We start from the raw sequence: 23,889 nt of genomic DNA, 5'->3' as shown, positions 1-23,889 counted from the left end.
CTGAAAGGTTACGTTCATGCACAGATGTGCTGTCAGTGTGTATTTCAGAACTGGGTGGAACTTGGAGAAGGAATAAACAGTTGAGATGTGCATGTAGCATTGTGCATGGGGGAAGAGAGAGCTAGCAGGTAGAATCTCTTTCACACATACAAGGAATTGGATGCTACAGGTAAGAAATAATACTGACATTTAGAGACTACTGACACTTTAAAATATACTGACACTGAAATTATACTGACACTGAAATAACACTTTGTGTATGTTTTGTTTTTGTTTGTTTTTTTTTTTGGTTTTTTTTTGCAGGGTGCATGAGCCATTTTTTCTTTTTGTTCAGGCATCTCCTCCAGCAGCTACACTGAATATCTGAGTGAATGCAATGTATTTATTTTTCATTAAGATGTAATTTTAAATATGTATTAAAATATTGATTAAATTAAAATATTTTATTTGATCAGTGCCTTTGTCTATAATTCTATATATTTACTTTTATTGTGAATGTTTCTTGTTTTTAAACTCTCTGGATTCAGGAAATTCAGGAGCAAGAGAAATAATTTGATATTGGTCAGTTAGTAGGACATGTGGAATTTCCTATGTAAATAACAAATGACAAACATTAAGGATTTGTTGTATTTTAGTATATTCTAGTTTATGTGGTAATACACTGTGGAAATTTGTTTGTTTGAACCAGACATCCTGTTTTGTTTTTAACCGGCGTCTGTTAGATCTGTTGTTTATCTGTTGTGCTCTTCTGATGAGTTAAGCAATATCACATAAACGGGATGACATCATGTCCAACCCTGGTTCAAATATCTGGGGCTGCCCCTAAAATAATGCCTGGATATTTCAGAGCATTTTTCTGAAATTGACAGTCCTAGTCCTAGTCAAATCCATTTTGTCTGTCATAAACTTAAATGTCATTTGTATGTTTAAGCTTGTGCAATTTGTATGCTAAACAATCTTTCTGTATTCTTCCATTCCCTGCTGTTTTGTTCTGTATACATGAACTCAAACAATGGTTGAGGGCAAACTTTTAAAAAACTAAACTCTGTCTTACTTAAAAACTAAACTCTGTTAAACACATAATTTCAAAACTAACTGGTTTTACATTCAGTTTTGATGGTGTGTCTGTTTCATCACCTCACCAGTTGTTTGCAACCAGAACACAAACATTATGCAAAACTATGCAAATTATGCAAAATTGTGGAACACTTTACTGCAATCTCTTCGTCTCTGTCCTTCTCCCTCCACCTTTAAATCTGAACTTCAAATGCATCTTTTCCAACATTTCCACTCTCTGATAACTTGCTGTGTTTTTGATTTGCCTTTGTGTTTTTGATTTGACAGCTTTTGTCTGTTTTTTTTGTCTTATGTCTTGATGTCATCTGAGTTTTGTTTTTTGTTTACTCTGTGGAAAGGAGCACTGAGTATGGCGAAATACAAATAAAATGGTTTATTATTATTATTATTATTATTATTATTATTATTATTATTATTATGAGGTGTGTACTTTGGTGGAACGCCTGCTCACAATTGTACCACCAGGGGGCAGACTCACTTGCCAAGAACTGAAGAAAAAAATTGGTAATCAGAAATTCAATTCTTCTCAGTTCTCTTTCTTATCATCCTTAAGTACTTTTTGTATTCACAGCCCTTTCCCACTTCCTGTCTCTACAAGTACTGCACAAACACGCAGTTATTTTCTCTGTTGGCATGCTAGTAAGATGTATTTTTTAACCACATTCTTTACAGAAAATTCTGGAATAAGAAGACAACCATGCCTGCTAAAGTTTCTATGTCCATCAAAATAGCGTTATTGAGAGCAACAGGGATCCTGTCAGCGTTCCTTCCATGTTGATGCCGTACGATCCTGCAGTTAAATTTAGTTTTGAGCCTTTATAGTCATTTTTGGTATCAATAGTTTCACAGGCGATTCTTTAACAGGCTTCTCTGTAGCAATGCTCACTATACAAGCACAAATCTATACAGATGCCTGTTTTGAAGGTTAAAGGCTTAATCTATAACTGTGACCCACGGTAGTGGTGCAGAACCAGTTTTGTAGCAGTAAGCATCAGGAGACCCATATTACCGTGTTGTCTCACCACTGTGGACCACAAAACCTGTATTGTTGTTGAAACCTGGCACAGGTCTGTTGGATGTACCTACGGGTGTTTATATAACCCTTTGTCCAAAGGGAAGAATCCCATATAATATTTACGATCAAATAACCCAGCCACCAGGTTAAGTTTAAAGAAAGAAAGTGTTTCAGGCCTACATTCTCAAATTTAATCTTAATATAATCCTGATCATACATACGACATGATCATCCCAGAAATGAGTACAATGCCCATCTGAACAAAATATAGCATGCACTGTAAAAAGATAACATTAGTATTTGCTTGAATGCAAGTTATTAATTTATACCTACTGTTTGAACTTGCTGTTTTACATTGATACAATTGATACAATAAATACAAAGTCAGCTGGACATAAATTTGGAATTATTCATCTAATTAACTCCTAATTTTATATATGTACATGTGCATACATGAATCAGTTTTAGTTTGGCAGACAGGTTACTATGGAGAAGGGCGGCATATCAGTCAATTATTATCAGTAAGGAATGTTCAAAGTGGAGTGTTGTATTTCTCTAGGAGTTTTCTAGCTCGACGGGCAGAGTGGTGCAGTGGACACGGATGTTTGCCCAGTCTATGACTTCAGAAACAGGGTGTGAGCCCAGAAAGGGTTTCTAGTAGGTGTTGTGTAATAACTTTGCGGTTTCACAGTTACTTTAAAGGAACTTGGTTACTCTACAACCTGCACTGCTGAAATAACCTGTGTGGGAGTTCCCAGTGTCTGGAAAGAGTGACTGTAAGGATGTTGACACATTATTGCAGACATAACATGTACATATACATCATATAACAGCATATCTAAAAATATGCCAATATCAAGGGGTCAAAGTCCAAATTCTTGTTGGGGTGTTTTATTTGTATCTGCAAAAAAATATTATAGAAAGAAAAAAAATCCATAATGAACTATTGAACTTGTGAATGTCAGAGGCATATTTTAATTACTTTAATTCATACATTCTCGTAATTTAAGTGATGCTGATGAAGAGTGCTGATTAAATAAAGAGTAATGAATACAGAATGTCATGAATATAGGAATGTGATTAATTATATTAGTCATTCTCAGGTTAATTGCCTATAAACAGAAAACAGCATCTAGGTGGGATTCTATACCAGTAAGACCTACCTATGTCATATGCTTTATATAACATGGCTTATGCGTATCTCTGTAGAATTCTGTTTTCTTCTAGCAACTTAAAAAAAATTATATCATGGTAAAAATGACTGCATACATCTAAGAAAACGAGACTCCTATGAGTACACGATGTGTTTAAGAACTTCTGAAACCATCAGAACACTGGTACTAAGCTGTGTCAGCATTTTCAGAAGGAGGGTTAATGGTGTCTGGACTTGTTCCCAGTGCCAGTACTCGTGTGTCCACATGGCGAGCCAAGCTCTCATCACCTCTATCTGTGAGGCCTTCTGGAATGTTCTGGCCATGCCAGTGTACCAGCAATGCACTCAGCACATCTGATAAAGACAGCTTGCACAGTTCACTCTTTGCTATGGTGTGAGCTGTGGCACTCTCAGCGTATTCAAGCTGTGTAGAGTTATTTAAGGAGGACGTCATTGCATGGATATTTGTCCCTCTGAGTCAACTTCCTGTCCAGAGAATTCGAAGAGATGAGTGGGCTATATAGATAACATGGTAGGTGCTTATGGTCCTGGGACAGACTGAAATAGTTCTCATGGTCTTGTTGGACGTGATGCGAGAAACAGCTAAACAGACTAAACGTGTTTACGTGTGAGAACTGGACTTTGTGAGGCTCCGTCTGGCATCACTGTGGATGTGCATCAACAGAACGGACATGGCACCTCCAGAAAGATAGTTTATTGGAATTTGCAAACAATAAGTGTCTGTTTTTCAAACAAACATTAAATAAACAATGGCTCTGTCCAATATTCAACAGTTTATTCATAAATAGCAGCCCAGAGAAAAAAAGTCTAAAATGGAGTTAATTTATTCTGCAGCTAAAATACTAGAAGTGGTCTGTATTAACTGTGTCTTTGCCTTTTTGCTTAAAGTTTACAGTTAAGAGGTTTTTGAGGGGTCAAGCCAGTGGCTATACCAGAAAACCACATTTGTCTCTGGAGAGTTACGAAGAGTGTTGTCCACCAAAGTGTACACTACCAAGCTCGCTGTGTGTGGGACAGGGTGCCATCAAAACTTCACCATAACTTCATACATAAATCTTACAGCCTCGGGAGACTTTTCATGACACTATCATAAAAGTTAATCACCCTCTAAACAACCTCTCTAGACATACACTGCTCTGATGACCAAAGCTACCCATGATGTGTTTGTGATAATTAAGCCATGTCACTGTGCACTGAATGTTTGGAAGTATTTTTTGACAACACCACTGAAGGCAATTTCCAATGCATCTTTTAAAGGAAGGACAAATAATAGCAGGAGCACCACAGCTGTCAGTGGGTCTTGGAGAGAGTGCAGCCCCCGGGGGGGTCTGGGTAGTTACCCTCTAAGCTCTAAGCACTTCACTCACAGCATTTCTGTTTTCCCAGATGATAGAGGCCAGAGGATGTTCAGATGACCTCAGCGGGTGTTCGTAAAAGGACTCAGACAAACTATAAATCCCACATATCAAAGTTAGAATATAATCTCTCTTTCTTTCATTCTTTATTTTTGCATTAAAGTTGGTTTTGGCTTTTGTTGTTGTTGTAGCTGTTGTATGTGGAATCTAAGTCCAAGTCTCTAGTGTTCAAACTAAAGTCACCAGTCCTGAGTCCTAGATGAGACCTCACCAAGTCCTGACCAAGTCCTGTACATAACCCCAAGACAATTCATCAAGCTGAGATCATTTCCAGCTTTTCTCCATGAAAGCATCGCATCATGTTATATCACCAAATATATTAATGCCAAGATATTGATTTAAATGTTTCTTCCAAATGATCAGAACCTTTTCTTAATAAAGTAAAAAATTTAATAATAGTCAGCTGTAAGTCAGTACGCAAGTTGAAGTCAAATCACAAGTCAAGAATATTAGAACACAAATTCTTGTCCAGGACTTAAAACATTGCAGCATGGTTATTTTACAGGTACTCTTTATGCTGGATGGCAAACCTTTTAATTGTTCTTATGAACATCCAAGGCAAGACAGTCTGCTTGATTTTAACGATTTTAACCCCCTATACCTTGTATTAACATGCGTTTTCAGATCACCGTGTATTTCATTTGACTGCATGTCTGTATTTCAGTTGCCTGCACTTGGCTACAAAAGCCAGTGTGAACACAGTACACTTCATTTCAAATGGATCACTCAAACTTTTGGAGGTCATCAGATCTTGACCACATTGAATTTTTGTTTTGTATTTTGTTGTAGTTTTCCTTTACAATACAAATGCACTAACTCAGCTACAAACACATAAGGCGTGGGGATGATATAAGGCGTGGTAACAATTTAGTCAATTATGGAAATATCAAGTTTTGATCACATGCAGAAAGGACAAAAGCTGTGTTTTTGTGGGAAATGGGAAACGATTTATTTTGTTATTTAAATATTGGTATGAATTAAGCTGAGTATGTACAGTGAGACATAATATGACATTTATGACTTACTTTAAGAGAAACTTAAATGTCATAAACACACAGCCTCAGTCGCAGACATGGGGGAAGTGGCAGATTTCATCGTCCATTAAATGGAAGAGCAAAATGTTGTTATCCACGATTCACAAAGTTTTATTGATCTCTTTCCCACGCCTTACTAACTCGTTTCTCATTCCCTCTCCTCAATAAGTATGTGGTTCATTTTATTAAAAAGTTCACCAGCTGGTTCGTAGTTAACTGTTATCTAACTTGTTTAGGTAATAACTCGCTAACGTTAGCTAGCTGTGTATGGTGGTTCTGGTTATTTCAGAGTAGGCTAATGGTTGCTGAACATCAGTAACATCAGTATCCTAGAATATCTGTAACCTAGAACATCTTTCACCTGCTGCCACAGGTTAGAAACGTTTACGACATTTCATAATAAGGGACTGAAAAACTTCACAATACCAGCACACGTTCTGTTTATTAACATGTCTGTAATTATCAAATAAGCAGATAAATTTGATTGCTAATTCAAATAGCAATATGTTACAAATATAATTTAAACTATCACTGTAAAACGCGGCTACAGTTTTATATGTATTATGCATGTGTCATAACTTTTACAATCAAGCTTACAGTAAAGTGAGCTACTGCAATTATATTGGTAGATTTTTTTCAGTGATTATAAGCTAGCTAGTGATGATGTGGACATTAAACAACAACATGTAGATTATGCAGTCTGCACCTAATCACCACAGACAGATGAAAGAAAACATTTAGCTAAATTACACTTTAAATCACTTTTGACCTCTACCAGTTCTCCTTCAAGTTGAAATGGCAAATGCCAATAATTTGAAGAAGAAACCTGGTAGTCTTGTCACATCATGCAAGCACAGATTTGTAAAATTTTGTTTTCACAGTCATGGAACCTGAAACATCTCATATCTAACTTGCAAAGTCATAACACCATAAGAAGCTATTGCCTACACCCTTAGCCTAACTAGTAACAATTTTGAACTCAAGAATCATATTCTTGTAAATTCCACATCCTTGTAAGGACAAAGAGAGAAGGAGATTAAAGGAATTTTCATTCCTTACGAGTGTTTGTTGCTTTCTGCATGACTTTAAAAGCGATTTGGCAAATCATTGTGAACATCTCAGGGGTAATCTAGCAAAATCAGGTCTGCTTGCTTTGTGTAACATCTGGGCAACAGGCCACAGGGTAGCTGCATGGAAGTTATCTGCCTTCAATTCAAGGGTGGGAAAGAATGAAAACACCCCAAAGGCCACTCGATGCAAGGAGCCAGTGCACAGCAAGATATATAGAAGCAGCGTAGCGTGTCTATCCAGCACAGTGTCCATATTGGCTCTAACAGTGGACCTGAGTGATAAAGGTCTTTGCAGCCTCATGTTTTTTTAAATGCACGAGACGTTGGCTGCATCTGATTAATCTCGAATAATTGTGTGTGCCAAAGGAAAGACTGGGAGTTTGCTCTTCACAAAATATGTAATGTTATGCAAGGTGTTTTATCTTTTAAAAACAATTTTTTTTTTAATTGCTCTGAAGAATGCTGAGGTTTATCCATGTCTGTGATAAATTTTTGTTTGACACTGTGGAAAATACATGACCAATCACAGATTATCCTTGCAAGTATAGAAATTGGACATTAATGAGAACTGCAATACCTTAACAGAGCAGCAGTGTCTTCCAGAATGCTTGAATGATATAAATTAACTGAAATACAGTGGGATTTCCCAACTTTATTCAGAATAATTTAGAGGACATTCAAGGTACTGTTTACAGTTTGAAGTGATTTATTCCATTACATTTTCTGTAATGCACCTTGAGCTACCTCAGGAAACCAGAAGCATTCTAATAATGTCCTAAATATTCGTGAACAATTTGTTAACACATTTGTTAACATTTGTTAATTATTCATTACAAGCGCTTCTATAAGGGCACCTATAAGCTTGTCCCACCATGTTCGGTTCTTAAATTACTTCTGTGCAACACACCATCCCTATCCAGCATGCTGTGACATGCCAAACAATGTAAGCAAAAGGAAAACTACATGTTGCTACAGAAAAGGATCATTGCAAAACAATTTCCTTTTAAAAGGCCAGACGTGATGGTGGTTAACCAATGAAAATGAACAGTTTCCTGTGCCTACATTGTAGTCAGTGGCTTAACTTCACGTTTCATGTTTTATCCTTTACAGAAAACAGTATACAGGTATTCTGTTTTAATGTAGGTATGCCTAGCAACTCTTTGTCTGTTGATCTGTGTGTGTTTATTTTTTGATTTGTGTTTGTGTAATATAGAGCCGTCTGATGGCAGTACACTGAAAGGTCATCAGGTCCTCTGTACACCACTGAGCCAGTATTTATATGGCTTTGTTTTTCTAGCGAAAAATTCACATGACTTAATGTCTAGAGCAGAGCCAAGATTGTGACATGTACGGTAAACGGGTGTTAATCATGCACGTTTCATGTTTTCTACAAGTGTTCACTGAGGTCTAAATATATTTGTGCTACCTTTTGTACATAAGCAATAAGATATCTTGTTTCCAACAGGAATCTCAGTCAGTGAAGCTCACATGTCTATTAACTTCTACTGACCAGTTCCCGTGCATGTTTGACACATGGTATGTTTTCACTGCATTATATTATGGTTGTTATATTTTGTTTTACAAATTTAGGATTTATTCATGTTTTTATTTCTAACTATAAATATGTACTGCATTTTTATACTAATATTAATCAAATACAGTTTTGCATGCACTTGAATGCAAACTGAATGCAAAAACTCTTGAGATCTGAAAATGGTTTTGACATCTTAAGGTTATTTATTCATTAAGCAAATAAAGCACTAGTCTTTAATAATACTATTATATGAAATAATGCTTTATATTTTACTAAATAATACTTAATAACACTTGCTTGTAATAAACAGTCTTAATAATACTATTGCTTGAAAGATTATTTGCCTTAGTAAATATCCTTGTTTTGGTGATGTCCTTTGTGAGATGCGGGTTAAGGACTGAATTCCTGTGCAGGACTCCTGGAGTTCTGTGCTTTAAAGCCGGACTGAATTCCTGTTCTTCCCTTAAGGGTGGATGTCAAAGAAAGGAAGGAAGTAAATAAGTAATGATCATTTTGTGGTGTTCAGCTGCTTGGGTTCGGTGACATGGATGTTGACAAGTGGACACTTGAAACTGAACACAGACACATGCAATTGAGTTCAGTTTAATTTTTTTGTGTTGATTCTTTTTTGGTGCATCATTTTCCTTTATTTGTTGTTTCTCTAAAGGAGGTTTGTTATTTACTGTGCATGACATCGAAATCATTCTCTCAAACAGCTACTTCACAGTGGATTTGTAGATACATTTAACGGAGTGACAAAATCCCTTGAGTGTCCACAGTGGAACCACATTTGAATGAACACAATTGAGCACAAGCATTTCTTCCCCATAGAGAAAAAGTACATAACTTAAAAATAGTCATGTGGAGGTGTAAATTAAAAAAGCCACTTCACTGGCCAAATATTGATATCTTCCTTTATTCATCTGAATGTTGGTCCTCTTTCTTCTTGGCCTTTGAAACAACCCAGGATCACAGGATCCGTTTCCACACAGACATGTTTCCTAGGAGGAAAACTCACGGACGTCTCTCTGAGGGTGGGGAAGCTCTTCCGCAGTACGAGGCATGCATGCACTTGTCTTGATAAGCACACTTCACTTTACAGTGGTGCCTGAAAACCTGTGAACCCTTTAGAAGTTTATATATTTCTGTATAAATTCAACCTAAAATGTTTAATTAATTTAATTATTACAAATTGTATTTTTGTGATTGGCAAAAATAAGTGAACTTTTAGGATTAGCGCATCATTTTACATTTGAAATTTGAGTCAGGTGTTGTCAAAGAATGATATGACAATCAAGTGTGAGTGGACATCTCTTTTATTTACAGATCTAGCAAAGCCTGATCTTCACAGCATGTGTAGGGAAGCATATCATGGTCACACCAAAACCAAAACATGTAGTAGTCCACAAGATCATGAAGGAACCCAAAGGAACTTCTCAGTAATCAAAGGCCTCTCTCACATTGGCTAATGTTAATGCGCACGAGTCCAACATCAGGAGAACACTGAAAAATAATGGTGTGCTTTGCAGGATTTCAAGGAGAATCCTGCTGCTCTCCAAAAAGACCTTTGCTGCCTGTCTGCAGTGTGCTGGTGATCACATGGACAAGCCAGAAGACAATTGGAACAATGTTTTGTGGATGGATGAGACCAAATAGATTTTTGCGGTTTACATGAGAATTGTTATCTTTTGGGGAAAGGAAAACACTACATTCCAGCATTGCTGCATTGCATCTCACCCCTACTGTGAAACACGGCGGTAGAGCATTATGTTTTGAGCCTGTTTTGCAGCATCTGGTACAGCTCTGGCATCACTGATGGAACAATGAATTCTGAATTATTCCCACAAATTGTAAAGGAAAATTACCATCTGTCCATGTGCTGGATCATAGAAGAAGGTGGATCATGCAGGAAGACAATGACCCTATAAGCACACAAGCTGTTATACCAAAGAATGATTAATGAAAAATACACTTCAGGTTTTAGAACAGCCAAGTCAAAAGTCCTGAGCTTAACCCAATAGATTCGTGTGGAAGGACCTGAATCAAGCAGTTTATGGGAGGAAACCCACCAACAACACTCAGTTGAAGCTGTTTTGTACAGAAGAATGGGCTAAAATTCCTCCAAGCTTATGTGCAGGAAATAGTTGCAGTTATTGTTGGACTAGGGAGTCATACTACATACTACATTTTTGCCACTCACAGATATGTAATATTGGATCATTTTCCTCAATAGATTAGATTAAACTTTATTGTCATTGCCCTAGTACAGGTACTGGACAACGAAATGCGGTTTCCATATGCAATAAATAAATAATCAATAATTTAATATTTTAATCTAATTTGTTTCAGTTCTCTTCATTTACTTTTAGGGCTTCTGTGACAACATGATTAAGATTTAAGTTATATTTATACAAAAATCTAGAAACTTCCAAAAGATTTCACAAACTTTCAAACACCAGCGTAAGCCATTTTACTGGATTTTGGTAACAATCAGTTATATAGGAGAATCTAATATGGGCTGAAGCCCTTTTTCCAAGTAACACAGCATCGTGTGGTTATGAATGTGGTTAAGACATTTGATCACAATGATGCTGGCAAGATTGGTTTTCAGTTCTCCATTTTTATTCACCATTTCATAAATTGTGGGTGAGAAGTGTGTAAATATATAAAGTATATAGTGTCTTTGCCTGCAATCTTTAGCTGACAGTTAGTACAGCGTGAACTCAGCTTATTTCAATAACAGAGGTAAACTTTGGTGAATACCAGTCTTTAATGTACAGTGGTTTTCCAACAGAAGGAAACTTTAGTGCCTACCCATTTTTTTACATGCTGTGATCAGTCTGAGCCTCAGTGTGAACTGCTTAGTATTAGCAAGAAAAGGAAGTGAAGTGCTTGGCTCCATCAGGGTGAGCACTCCGATGGTGCCATACTCCCTCAGGGTACAGCGTACAGTTGTCACCTGCCCAGGTCCATCTCACATGTTGTGAATGTTGTCTCTATGAGTAGTAACATCATTAAGAGAGACAAGTTCAGGAAAATAAGCGTGGAGAGCAACTGACTGGGTTGTCCCAGGAGACAAAAGTGCTTTAGTGCTTTATGACAGCTAACGGAGCATTTTAATAGAACCTAATAGAGCTTTGATGGTCTTAAAGATGTTAATGCAACAAACAAAAAAGACTGCAGCAGAACAAACTTTGTAGTCTCCATAGAAGACACGGCGGCAGGACGAAGAGTGTGTTTAAGAGGGTGTGTGTGTGGAGGTGGGCATGAGAGTTGTGAGAGAGGGTGTGTGTGTGTGTGTGTGGTGGGTGTGAGAGGGTGTGTGTGTGTGGTGGGTGTGAGAGTTGTGAGAGAGGGTGTGTGAGTGTGGTGGGTGTGTGTGGTGGGTGTGAGAGGGTGTGTGTGTGTGAGTGTGGTGGGTGTGAGAGTTGTGAGAGAGGGTGTGTGAGTGTGGTGGGTGTGTGTGGTGGGTGTGAGAGGGTGTGTGTGTGTGTGTGTGTGTGGTGGATGTGAGAGGGTGTGTGTGGTGGGTGTGAGAGGGTGTGTGTGTGTGGTGGGTGTGAGAGTTGTGAGAGAGGGTGTGTGAGTGTGGTGGGTGTGTGTGGTGGGTGTGAGAGGGTGTGTGTGTGTGTGTGTGGTGGGTGTGAGAGGGTGTGTGTGTGTGGTGTGTGTGGATGAGGCTGTGGGTGTGTTCCTAGGCTGCCTGTACACCGTGACAATGTTGCTGAACACATCTTAGATATATAAACTCCTGTCAGCATTATATTTAAATTTCTGTTATTGCTAGATATTTTATGAATAGGGCATAGAATTATAGCCATATAGCCAGGTTACCTCTAGGTCCAGGAGAGTGTAAATTTTTTTCAGCAAGTATAAATATTTTAAAGGTTTTTATTTTGGTCAATTATTATTATTTTATTTTAAAGAGAATAAAAAGTAATGGAAATAGACCCAAATCACAGTAAAAAAAAATTGTGTGAATGAGTCGGAAAGCAAACAGTTAACGATTTTCCCTTCGTTTTTTTGTCCTCCACCCCTAAGAACTCGGATCGTAGTTTGCGTAAGGTGAAAAGGAAGAATGTGAACTCGGTGTTATCAGGCATCTGTTCTCAGGTCAGCGATAACAGAAGGCAGCTGCCTGCTCGTTGGTTTCAAAGCAGCCTTATCCCTGCTCAATTTGCAATTAGAGCCTGTAACGCACAGCACACACCTGCATCACGTAATTGCAGGTAGTTAGTAGTAATGCAACCTCATCACAGAAGTACAAAAGTAAACCGCTTAAACTAAGAGCCGTTGGACCTGACAACGATCCTCCCAAAATGATCAAAGAACAAGCTGGTTCAGGTACTTCGACATGTGCAAATGAACCGGATTTACTGACATTATCTGTGTAGATAGCTATATGGAGACTAGTTCGATATCGACTAAGCCAAGCCCGCAAAAAGCCTCGACACGGGTGATACTTGTACTCAAGACACGATTTGTTGGAGAAATTAAAATATAATGTGGTTGTACATGCACATGTTTATATAGTTGTATTTTATTAGCTGCAACTTTTATTTTGAAACTAGTTAGCAAGCTAGTATCCTACATATAGCAAACTGATGGTAGCAACAGGTGGTAGAAGTAGCATTATTTCCTAATTCTGTAAGACGTTATTAACTGGGTAGTTATAAGAATAATTTCCAGTCTACTTGGCTATTTTTCATATTTTTGTTTCAGGCAATCACCCTGAACCCAAGAATATCCTCTATATGCACCTATATCAACCTGTACTTTGAATATTATTTATGTTACTATGACTTGCACCACCTTTGTGGCACTTTGAACAGGTCTCAGCTTGCAGTGTTGGTGAATAGATATCTATACTCATGTCAGTTCTGAACAAAAGACAGCAGAACTCCATAAAAAAATCAAGAGACAGGAGGGAGAACACATTCAGACATGTGCAGTATGCCTGACAGTGTTGGTTAATTATACGGGACCACCATCCCTTAGTAGATTCAGTCAAAATACTTGGACGCGAAGCATAACAGGATATGTTTGTGTAGCGCACACCCTGCCTTACGAGATCTTGTGACAATATCAAAAGTAATGAATCATGTATTGTTTTACGAATGAACTCTACCTTATCTTCTTTAGACAAGTGCTTTAGCAAGCTAATAACTCATCTTTTACAGGAAAAGACTCTTGTCTGTAGAAAACCCTCTCTCTATGTGAATAATTGTTGTTATCAGTAAAATATAATGCTTAAACTGGAAAGTGTTGGTGAGCTCATTATGCATTCATGTACTGTCATTTCCCATCAAAAAACACAATATTTACAGAACTCTTATACAAGGGAACCTTGTTTTAATCAACAAGTGTCTTAAATTGCAAAAAATATATGTATTTGTTGACCATAAGTGGATCAGACAAACAAGCCACTAGGACACTAATTCTCACAAACATTCCCATGTACTTCAGGTCTGCTAAAATACCTTTGGGCTGTAATCATTGTGGACCGCATGACAGTACCGTTAGTGGTTAGTGCATTATGAAATGAAATGAAATGTGCCATATTTTGTCAATTGTGATTTTTACACCCCAATCGAAATTTGTCCTCCGCTTTTAACCCATCTGTGCAGTCAGAACACACACACTAGTGATTACTAGGGGGCTGTGGATCAAACGTACCCAGAGCGGTGGGCAGCCCTAGCCCGGCGCCCGGGGAGCAGTTGGGGTTAGGTGCCTTGCTCAAGGGCACCTCAGTCATGGCCTGTCTGGGAATCGAACCCACGACCCTCCGGTCACAAGACCAGTTCCCTAACCGCCAGGCCATGACTGCATTAGAGATGATGACCATGGCCGAGTCACCACGCTCTATATTTATACAGAAGCAGTAGGAAATCTATGATGTAACATCTGAAACATTCCTGGCAGCTCATTAATACTGTCAATTTGAATGCCAATAGCACATCTCACTGGTATTGTGAGCGTGTGCAGTAAGCACCTTAATATGCAAAGCCACAGGCCAGAGTAATGCAGCAGTTTCAGATTAGCATAAACTCCTGAATGGGTAAAGGCCCTTTCTGGCATTTGGCCCTGTGCACTGTGCCCATGATTCAGCCCCCCCGTGTTCAAAGGGATGAAAGCAGCAAAGAACTTGAACAGAACCAGAATTTTCCAAACTGCAGTGTTATGAAAGAACACAACATGTCCTTTGAAAGGATGTATTAATAAAAACCTAATTGGAAAACAGGCATCGAATGCAGTTGTCATATTTGATAAGGGGTATTTTATCAAAGGATAAAGGCTTTACAAAACAAACCTTATTGGAGATAAAACACTCACTTGTTCTTTACACACACCATGACCTTTCAGAATTGGCTGTGCATCAAATCCATACATCAGAAGTCTATTGTGCTTAAATCAACCAGTCAGTTTGCTGAAGAGTAATAACCAATATTCATCATATAGGATAATATATAATAATATATGATAATAACTAATATTCATTACGATCCAAATGAAAATAATGAAATTAAATATATTTGTTCGTTTGAATGATTATACATTGTTACATGTATACATTGTTAATTACTCAAACTATTGAGCAAGTTAGTGATTACATTTCCGGCCAAAAAACGTAGCTATGTCCATTCTTGCAGAATGACGTGAATCTTAATTTTTCTGCATTTTTTTTGTAATACCAGGTTGACAATTTATAAATAAACTTGGAATTCTATTTATGCCACTATTTTATTACACAGTTATTAGGATCTGTGAATGTATTTATTATTCAATTTTGAATGAAATATTAAACACTCTACACCACAAAGACACGCAGAACGGATAACCTTATATGGTCAATAACCAGGCGTTTCATTTGCATTGTATGACAGACAGCAGGCTTATCCACTCACAGATGTGCGGAGCCCAGGGGGGCGGGCGTTGGGAGTGTCATTATCACCAGTGACTCGCTGACCGCATTCAGGAGTTTGGACGGAATTTGAGACTTAAAATCGCACGAGGGGAGTTTACAGCGCTGCGTTTTTACCTGGTCACGGAAATTGTACTTCATCCTTAGTGGAAATAAATGATCAGGCTCTGATCGGACAGCAGTTTAGCCAATATCTTGGAGTAAAATGAAGTTGCAACAGAAGAATTTAAGGTTTCTGTGCGTGTGGATGATTTTTGTGAATGGCTGTGCTTCAGGTGAGTCGAGATGTTCAGGACTATTCATACTTCTACAGTTTTATGTAGCAAACTTCGCCTTGCATTTGAGGTTTATTACACACACCATCTTGTGGCCTGGAGTGTTTATAAAACACATGTTTCTGTGTGCCTTTGTGTAGAAACATTTCCGCGAGCCCAGAATGTCACTTGGAGTTCTTTGAATTTCAAGACATTATTAACATGGAGTCCAAAGCCAACCAACTACTCATACACTGTAGAATTCTCACAGTAAGTGATATTTCTGCTGCTAACATTGGAAAGGCATATTAAAACACTATTTAAAGACTTAAAATACTGCAGGTTTTGGTAAAGTGTTATGACAGCTGGTGAATTACAGAGACCTTAAATTGTATTGAACTTGATGTGTAAACACCTTTTTAAATGAAGTTTATTCTTACTCTGAGCCTTATCAGTTGAGAGTTTTGTTGATTTACCATCAAATACCAGAAAATAGTGTTTCTACCACTTTGTTACATAAAAAAAGTCCTGCATTGTAATAATGTGGTAAAGTCAATACTGTTTAATTTTTAAGTAGTAACATCATCAATGTGATGTTTGACCGGTATTGCACACATCCACACCCTTTGCCTGCATGAGCATGCATCGATAGCCTGGAGGCTTTCATATAATGGGATGGTAGTTCACGATTGTAAATCATATCCTGGTTCCAGACGTGGTCAGGACAGAGAAAGGACTCCTCTCTGTATTCAGACCAGCGACACCGAATGTGACCTGACGACTGCACTCACAAACCTGAAAGGCAGATACATGGCAGAGGTTCAGTCAGAGCCTAAACGTGGTTCTAGCTCTGATCTCACCGAGTTCCCACACACAGCGTCCGGCTGGTTCTGCCCCTATAATGACAGTAGGTTTCTCATGAACTTTCATCCATCTCTTACATCTCCCCATATGTACTGTTGAAAAAACAACCCATTGTTAAATTGTTCTCTTTTTTTTCTGTTTTTTAGCAATGATTGGCAGACCAGAATTTAGGATTGCAGTGAGCAAAGATCAAAGAACAATAACACTCTATGTAAAGGACATTCAGACAGCAGTCCTCAATGGGCAGAAACAGTCTCAGAGCATTCGTGATATCTTTAAAGATGACTTGCAATATAAGGTCTTCTACAGGAAAGCCAAGAGTACTGGGAAGGTATGTAATAACTGAAAAATTATTCATGTACGTTACCATTGTTTCAGTTACAAAAATAACACATGCAGGATTATCAATTACCAAGAAATATATTATTTTATGTCATGCGTCCAATAGCCATATACAACTTTAATAACCCTCTCAAGCATTGCTTATCAGTACAGAGGTTTAGTGACTCTTCTAAAGTTCATTTTCTTGATATCTACTAAGCATCTTGGTACTATGATGTGCAGCAGAGATACACCTCTCTTCTCGACACATATAAATATATATATATATATATATATATATATATATATATATATATATATATATATATATATATATATATATATGTATCATTACACACCATATATATATATATATATATATATATAATTGAATGTTTATGTATGAGTTATTAGTTCACATCACAGATTTATAAGTCGTACACAATCTCTTGGATTAAATCTTAAGGAACAATAATTAAAGAGAAATTATTAAAGATTTGTATGGTTCTTTACAAAACCAACAACTACCTCCGTTGGCCCGGAGCCTCTTGGTTAGTTTTATGGGTATACACAATTAGGACCAGGCTTGCAGGTCTTCTCAGGACCTGTTTATGACCTCTTCCTGCCAAAATAGAGTAATGGAATCCGGACATGCATTTAAAAGGGTTCAAAGAGCTTCATCCGCTGGGTTAGCTGGAAAAATAAACAAATTGGTGAATGAATTACTGAGTGAATAATTGAATTAATAAATGAATGGATAAGTGTATGAATTAGTGAATGAATTAGTGAATGAATAAGTGAATTAATAAGTGAATGAATAAATGAATGAATTACTGAATGAATAAGTGAATGGATAAGTGATTGCGCCATGTATGTTCTCCTCCTAAGAAAGAGAAGATCAGCACCAGCAGCACAATAGAGGTGACTAATCTGGACCAGGGCGTGAGTTACTGCTTCACTGTACAAGCCCTCATTCGCTCCCGCAGCCCGGACAAACAGCACGGCGAGATCAGTCATGTCCAGTGTTCTCCGGAGGAGCACAAGTCTTTCTTTGATGGTAAGCTCTAAAAAAGAGGTGATGCCCACCTATAATACAGGTGGCTGCTCTGTTAAAACATGCATTAGCACCTTTATAAAGCACAGCAGATTGGCTTATTTTGTAATAAGGAAAGTAATGATAAATTAATAACATTATGTAAAAGTTTTCTTTCTACAGAAAGCTGTAGTTCATATTCTTTCAGCCTTAGCGTTTAACACATGACTTTAAAGGACAAGTGGTAGCTGGTGTGACCGCGATGCTGGTGTGTAATGATACTGTAGCATACTGAGTAGTGGTCAATCGTTCAGGAAGATGGTGTCACAGTTATGTGTGTAGGGTTCAACACTATTGTGGGCTCATGGTTGATGAGATGTAGACATTGAGAGAAGTCATGGCAGTGGGTAAGACCACAGACAACTGCAGCATTGCAAAACTGGTCCTGTCTCTGTACAGTACAGTGCTCAGTAAAGGGGGACAGCTTACTAATCATGGTCTTCATCTTCTTGCATTGTAGACTACAGCTTACCGGTAATAGCGTCTGCCATCCTGGTCATCGCTGTGATAGTGTCAGTGGTGATTGCTGTCATAGTCATGTGCTGCAAACGTCGACAGAAGACCAAGAAGAGAGGAATGGAGGGAGTACCTTTGAAGGGTGTATGAGGAGTGTATGCTCTCAGAGGGGTGTATGAGGAGTGTGTGCTCTTACAGGGGTGTATGAGGCGTGTATGCTCTCAGAGGGGTGTATGAGGAGAGTGTGCTCTTACAGGGGTGTATGAGGAGTGTGTGCTCTTACAGGGGTGTATGAGGAGTGTGTGCTCTTAGAGGGGTGTATGAGGAGTGTGTGCTTTTGGAGAAGTGTATGAGGAGTGTGTGCTCTTAGAGGGGTGTATGAGGAGTGTGTGCTCTCGGAGGAGTGTATGAGGAGTGTGTGCTCTTAGAGGGGTGTATGAGGAGAGTGTGATCTTAGAGGGGTGTATGAGGAGTGTGTGCTCTTGGAGGAGTGTATGAGGAATGTGTGCTCTTAGAGGGGTGTAGGAGGAGAGTGTGCTCTTAGAGGGGTGTAGGAGGAGAGTGTGCTCTCAGAGGGGTGTATGAGGAGTGTGTGCTCTCAGAGGAGTGTATGAGGAGTGTGTGCTCTCGGAGGGGTGTATGAGGAGTGTGTGCTCTTGGAGGAGTGTATGAGGAATGTGTGCTCTTAGAGGGGTGTATGAGGAGAGTGTGCTCTTACAGGGGTGTATGAGGAGTGTGTGCTCTTGGAGGGGTGTATGAGGAGTGTGCTCTTGGAGGAGTGTATAAGGAGAGTGTGCTCTTAGAGGAGTGTATGAGGAGAGTGTGCTCTTAGAGGGGTGTATGAGGAGAGTGTGCTCTTAGAGGGGTGTATGAGGAGAGTGTGCTCTTACAGGGGTGTATGAGGAGTGTGTGCTCTTGGAGGGGTGTATGAGGAGTGTGCTCTTGGAGGAGTGTATGAGGAGAGCGTGCTCTTAGAGGAGTGTATGAGGAGAGTGTGCTTTTAGAGGGGTGTATGAGGAGAGTGTGCTCTTGGAGGGGTGTATGAGGAGAGTGTGCTCTTAGAGGGGTGTATGAGGAGAGTGTGCTCTTACAGGGGTGTATGAGGAGAGTGTGCTCTTAGAGGGGTGTATGAGGAGAGTGTGCTCTTACAGGGGTGTATGAGGAGTGTGTGCTCTTAGAGGGGTGTATGAGGAGAGTGTGCTCTTAGAGGGGTGTATGAGGAGAGTGTGCTCTTACAGGGGTGTATGAGGAGTGTGTGCTCTTAGAGGGGTGTATGAGGAGAGTGTGCTCTTAGAAGGGTGTATGAGGAGAGTGTGCTCTTAGAGGGGTGTATCAGGAGAGTGTGCTCTCAGAGGGGTGTATGAGGAGAGTGTGCTCTTAGAGGGGTGTATGAGGAGAGTGTGCTCTTAGAGGGGTGTATGAGGAGAGTGTGCTCTTTAGCGTATCTCCTCTGAACATTGAAATGAATGCTGATGTAAATGCATCTTACAACAGAACTGGATTCATTTGCATTACAGTGTAAAACACTGGATATTTTCATTTTGTTTCTGTGAAACTAAACATCACTGTTACTTGCTTATTATTTAATGCTGCAGATGGTTTTTCTGTGATCATTAGATCAATGGTACTTTCATCACTGGCACTGTCTACTGTTTTAACATTTTATAAGCACTCCTCATTTTTTGATGTAATTGCTGAGTAATGTTAACATTTTGGGGGCTTTGTGTATGCAGAGGGGAAAACCAAAATATAACTTTTATAACTATTCATAACGTGTTTTATAAGATGGCACCTATTTTTCTAGTTTTTACAAACAACAAAATCTGTATATTAGTTTTTAAATCATTTTTATGGTACTGTAGACAAAGGTGTTACTATACTATGTTATGAGAGGTTACGTTAACTTAGAACTGAAAAACTGTCAGAAGTTGCACACTTTTACATTGTAGACATATAAAAACTGTGGGAGATGGTACTAAAGTCACTTTTACAAACGTCAAATAAATTCTGTACATTCAGCAGCTACATGTTTGGGTCTCTGTGCTTTGTCCAATGTATGTAATACCATTGCAATTTAAACAAGGGATATTGTAAACTGAAGTAAACATATTCAAATATCGCCCCCATGTGTTTGAAGTGGAAAACTGTAAAACACTGTGAATGCATACTTTTCTAACTGGGCCAGATTCCTAGAACCAGAGAAATCCTAAAAAGGGTTTTAGGGTTAGTTAGTTTAACTTAATTTAATCCAAGACTGGCCCTAATACAATCCCTAAATATTTGGCACACTGTTTCTACATAATGAACTATAAAACCGGTACCAAAATGCGTCAGGACCAAAATCTGATTAACATACTAGCAATCTGACACAATTTTGGAAATGCAGCAGTGCAAGCTGAAGATATGTGACACAAACATTTGACCTCAGATATGGGTACAGCTGCAAAAACATCTTTAAATAAGAGCACTGCCCTTAATATGAGAGGAATGTATTTTAAAAAAATGAAAAAAGGTAAATGATTTCTAGACGTAAATGAAACGATGTAAGACAAACACAGGACAGCACGTTCCTCAGAGCATTCAGAGCTGCTGTGTCTTATTGTCCGTCTCCTTCAGTCCGGTAGGTGCTGCGTTTAGGCAGAGCCGTCTGAAACACACACTTCCCGTCCCACTGAATATAACTAACATACATTTGGCTATCTGTGACCTCAAAGTATACAAAACCTCCTAAGGTTTCATTCACAGCACTCGAAAACAGTTGCCAAGACAATGGGAAACCTTTCCTGTGGTTAACGGAGGTGTCCAGGAAATTCCCGCTTCCACTGACCACAAATGCACTTCCGTCCTCTTCCCTGATAAACTGGGAAGAAATTGAATGCAGTTTCCATCAACAGATGATTTGGGGAGAACTGAGTAAATGTATGTGAAGGTTTTGATGATCAGCTTCTCACCTGTAAGCTGTGGTCGTGGCCACTCAGGTATACAGTGACATTGTACTTCTTCAGTAATGGTCTCAACCTCTCCACCAAACATTGTGTAGGTCCATGGTGACCGATGGACCAAACAGGGTAGTGGCCAGCCACCACCACAAATTCAGACCTGAGGAGGAATCACAGATTTGTCACGAGTCTGTTTAGTGTAGACATTAAGACAACATAACCTTTTATCAGGGAAGCAGCGGTGCTGTGGCAGGAATACCTCAGTGTTAGGAATGTTGAGGGGTGTTAGGATGTGTGTAGGGTAAGGGAGGACTATTGTGTTTTCATAGACATGGGGTGTGTTTTTGTGGTCACACTGACTTGTAGGAATGCATGGGTGGAACTTATTATGAGGAGGAGTGTGGCAGGTCAGGACTTCTAAAAACAAGTTCCCAAATTTATACGTTCTTGTTTAAGGATTTATCCTTCTTCAGCAAAAAGTAAGGGGAAAAAAAAAACAATAATTTGGTCAAATCATCACATCCAGTGCTACCTTGATGTCTACTCCCTTATATTTGAGTTAAAAACCCATCCTTGTTACGTTTGAAGTTAAGTTCGGACCTCTGGTTTGATCCTAAACTGACAAATCCTACTTTGTGTTCTCTAGTGTTGTCCTGATCCACTCGAACTGGCGGTCGGTAGCGCCAGGGTCTTCTGGGCCTCGTGGGTAGAATCCATCATAAGTGTTCCCACACAGAACCACTGTGTCTATCATTAGGACAGTCATGGAGACATTGGTGTGGGGAACTTTAAACTGCAACTGATAGTAGAGCTCAGGAAAATGCCTTTGGATTAGAGAGACATCAACAGAAGACAGTGTCACAGAGCAGGCAGTGTAACACCAGTGCAGTGCTGGTGCACAGTACCATCCACTGAATTAGCATGTAGCGTTCACCTTCAACTGTGGCACAAACTCACCACCTCTCTGATATGTCCGAATAGGCAAGCTGAGCAGAAACATTTCCCAGATGATCGTGATTTCCCGCCACCAAATACCACGGAACAGCAGTCAGTGCTGGATAGGAGAAGACCTGCTCATATGTTGCCTGAAACCAGAGGAGATGGTGGAACTGACTAAAACTCAAGTACTTATATTGTCCCGGGTGCTGAATCAGTTTGTAGAAACATGGGTTCATCTAGTATAGTTGAATGATTATGGAGACATGCAACACCATGTCCACTAGAGGGCATGCTTATTACACATGTGGCAAAGTTTGACGTCTACGTTTACTGAGTGTGAGGGCCAGCAGTGACGATTTGAAAACTCTCAAGCTAATAAGTTTGTCAGAAAATATTTGTAGATCTGTTACCATTTTTAATGGCTGTGTGTCTCATATTTAAGGCAATTGCTAAAGTAAAAAGCTGTAACTTACAGAGATTTATGATAATTCACATAACATACCACAACATAACACAAGCCACATTTTCAATATTTTCATGAATTATACTATATTTACACTCATAAATGAACAGTGCACACCTTAAAGCGAAAGTCATTAACGTCCTTGACTCCACTGTAGTAGAAGTTATCTCCCAGGCTCAGGACAAAGTCCACCCCCCACCTCTCTGCAACCTGCCCCAGCTCGGTAGCGATGTCCTGTTCTTGGGTGGTGTAATAGGGGGCAAATGGAAGACCACCCCAGTCTCCAATGGCAACAAAGCGCAGAGAGCCTTGGGAGACATAGCAGTCAAAGACACAAAGATACAAGATAGAAAGAATATTTGCCACATGTAGACACTGCAATTTACCAGACATTACTCTGTTAGTGTCTAACCATGGACTTACTGCGTTCCTGAGCATGGCATGTGCAGAATATCTGTAAGAGGACGAGGAGTAGAGGAGATACCCTGGTCATGGTGCATTTGAAGAAGGGTGATCTGTGTCCAACAAGAATTATCTGTGTCACATAACCCTACAATATGAGAATGAAAGAGTGTCTTATGATATGTGCTTTCATTTCATCACAGAAGAGGAAGTTCTTGTGGTTTTAAAAAGCTTCCTGTATTGGTCTTGCAGGGGAAAAAAAAACAAAACAAAACTATCCTACCACGTGATTCACATTATTGTTGTTGAAGCATACATGGATTCTTACAGTAAATTAGCCCTCGAGTTGTGATATAACAACACAAAACTAATGGGAACACACAGGTCTTCTGAAGCGAACACTACTGTCATAATATCATAAACTAACAACTGTAACACATCCATAAATATGAAATGCTCCATTATTACAGTATATGAAAGATCTTAGTGAAGAATTTACTTCACCGTCTTCCTCGTTAATGATTGACATAACTGGAACAGTAGGTCACACACCAGAACAGAACTACCAATGAGTATGAACGCAGTTCAAGGAACAAGCCTTTAACCCAGTAAGAGAAGGGAGGAGACCCCACAAGTGCTTATCTTCTGTACACTGGACTGTGCACAATTCACTACCCCAGATACTATTACCTTAGTCTATTATCTCTCACTGGTTTAGGCCAAACTAATATGAATATGACAACCAATATGACAACTAATATGACAACCAGTAAACAAATGACATGAAAAATCTAAACTGAGCAAACGAGAAAATGATATGTAATATGAATAAACTCACTTATTTCTAGGAAGACTTTATCTCATCTTTCAAACGATTTCCTTATCAGTGACTTATCTGGGGGGGGGGGGGGGGGGGG

At 39.0% G+C, this 23,889-nt stretch overlaps 2 protein-coding genes across 4 annotated transcripts; one reads left to right on the top strand and one right to left on the bottom strand.

Annotated features, from left to right (window-relative positions):
- The first annotated feature begins 15,291 nt into the window (after nucleotides 1-15,291).
- On the top strand, nucleotides 15,292-20,254 carry f3a (coagulation factor III, tissue factor a). Of its 3 annotated transcripts, none has more exons than XM_076994622.1 (7): nucleotides 15,292-15,516; nucleotides 15,657-15,765; nucleotides 16,209-16,402; nucleotides 16,506-16,690; nucleotides 17,569-17,737; nucleotides 18,234-18,386; nucleotides 18,476-20,254. In XM_076994622.1, the coding sequence occupies exons 1-6, from the start codon at nucleotides 15,447-15,449 to the stop codon at nucleotides 18,377-18,379; spliced, it is 873 nt and encodes a 290-aa protein (XP_076850737.1). In that variant the 5' UTR covers nucleotides 15,292-15,446; the 3' UTR covers nucleotides 18,380-18,386; nucleotides 18,476-20,254. The 3 variants fall into 3 exon arrangements, with proteins under 3 accessions (XP_076850737.1, XP_076850736.1, XP_076850735.1); XM_076994621.1 differs by having other exon boundaries at nucleotides 18,418-20,254; XM_076994620.1 differs by having other exon boundaries at nucleotides 18,234-20,254.
- LOC143500481 (tartrate-resistant acid phosphatase type 5-like) lies at nucleotides 19,612-23,192 on the bottom strand. Its single transcript, XM_076994619.1, has 6 exons — nucleotides 22,994-23,192; nucleotides 22,688-22,878; nucleotides 22,126-22,253; nucleotides 21,801-21,992; nucleotides 21,181-21,328; nucleotides 19,612-21,089 (listed from the first exon to the last, which is right to left on the bottom strand). Exons 1-6 carry the CDS (start codon nucleotides 23,061-23,063, stop codon nucleotides 20,826-20,828), a joined length of 993 nt encoding a protein of 330 aa, XP_076850734.1. The 5' UTR covers nucleotides 23,064-23,192; the 3' UTR covers nucleotides 19,612-20,825.
- Between the last annotated feature and the right edge of the window lie 697 nt (nucleotides 23,193-23,889).

This window comes from Brachyhypopomus gauderio, unplaced genomic scaffold (assembly GCF_052324685.1).
Source record: "Brachyhypopomus gauderio isolate BG-103 unplaced genomic scaffold, BGAUD_0.2 sc153, whole genome shotgun sequence".
NCBI classification, from domain to species: Eukaryota; Metazoa; Chordata; class Actinopteri; order Gymnotiformes; family Hypopomidae; genus Brachyhypopomus; species Brachyhypopomus gauderio.
This window is presented reverse-complemented; position numbering and strand designations above follow the sequence as displayed.

Coding starts and splice junctions, on each gene's coding strand:
- LOC143500481 (XM_076994619.1), bottom strand. CDS start 23,063: ATGACCAGGGTATCTCCTCTACTCCTCGTCCTCTTACAGATATTCTGC. Junction 22,879..22,993: donor ATGCCATGCTCAGGAACGCA/GTAAGTCCATGG, acceptor ATGTCTCCCAAG/GCTCTCTGCGCTTTGTTGCC. Junction 22,254..22,687: donor TTAATGACTTTCGCTTTAAG/GTGTGCACTGTT, acceptor CTCTGGTTTCAG/GCAACATATGAGCAGGTCTT.
- f3a (XM_076994622.1), top strand. CDS start 15,447: ATGAAGTTGCAACAGAAGAATTTAAGGTTTCTGTGCGTGTGGATGATT. Junction 15,766..16,208: donor TACACTGTAGAATTCTCACA/GTAAGTGATATT, acceptor TCCTGGTTCCAG/ACGTGGTCAGGACAGAGAAA. Junction 16,403..16,505: donor GTTCTGCCCCTATAATGACA/GTAGGTTTCTCA, acceptor TCTGTTTTTTAG/CAATGATTGGCAGACCAGAA.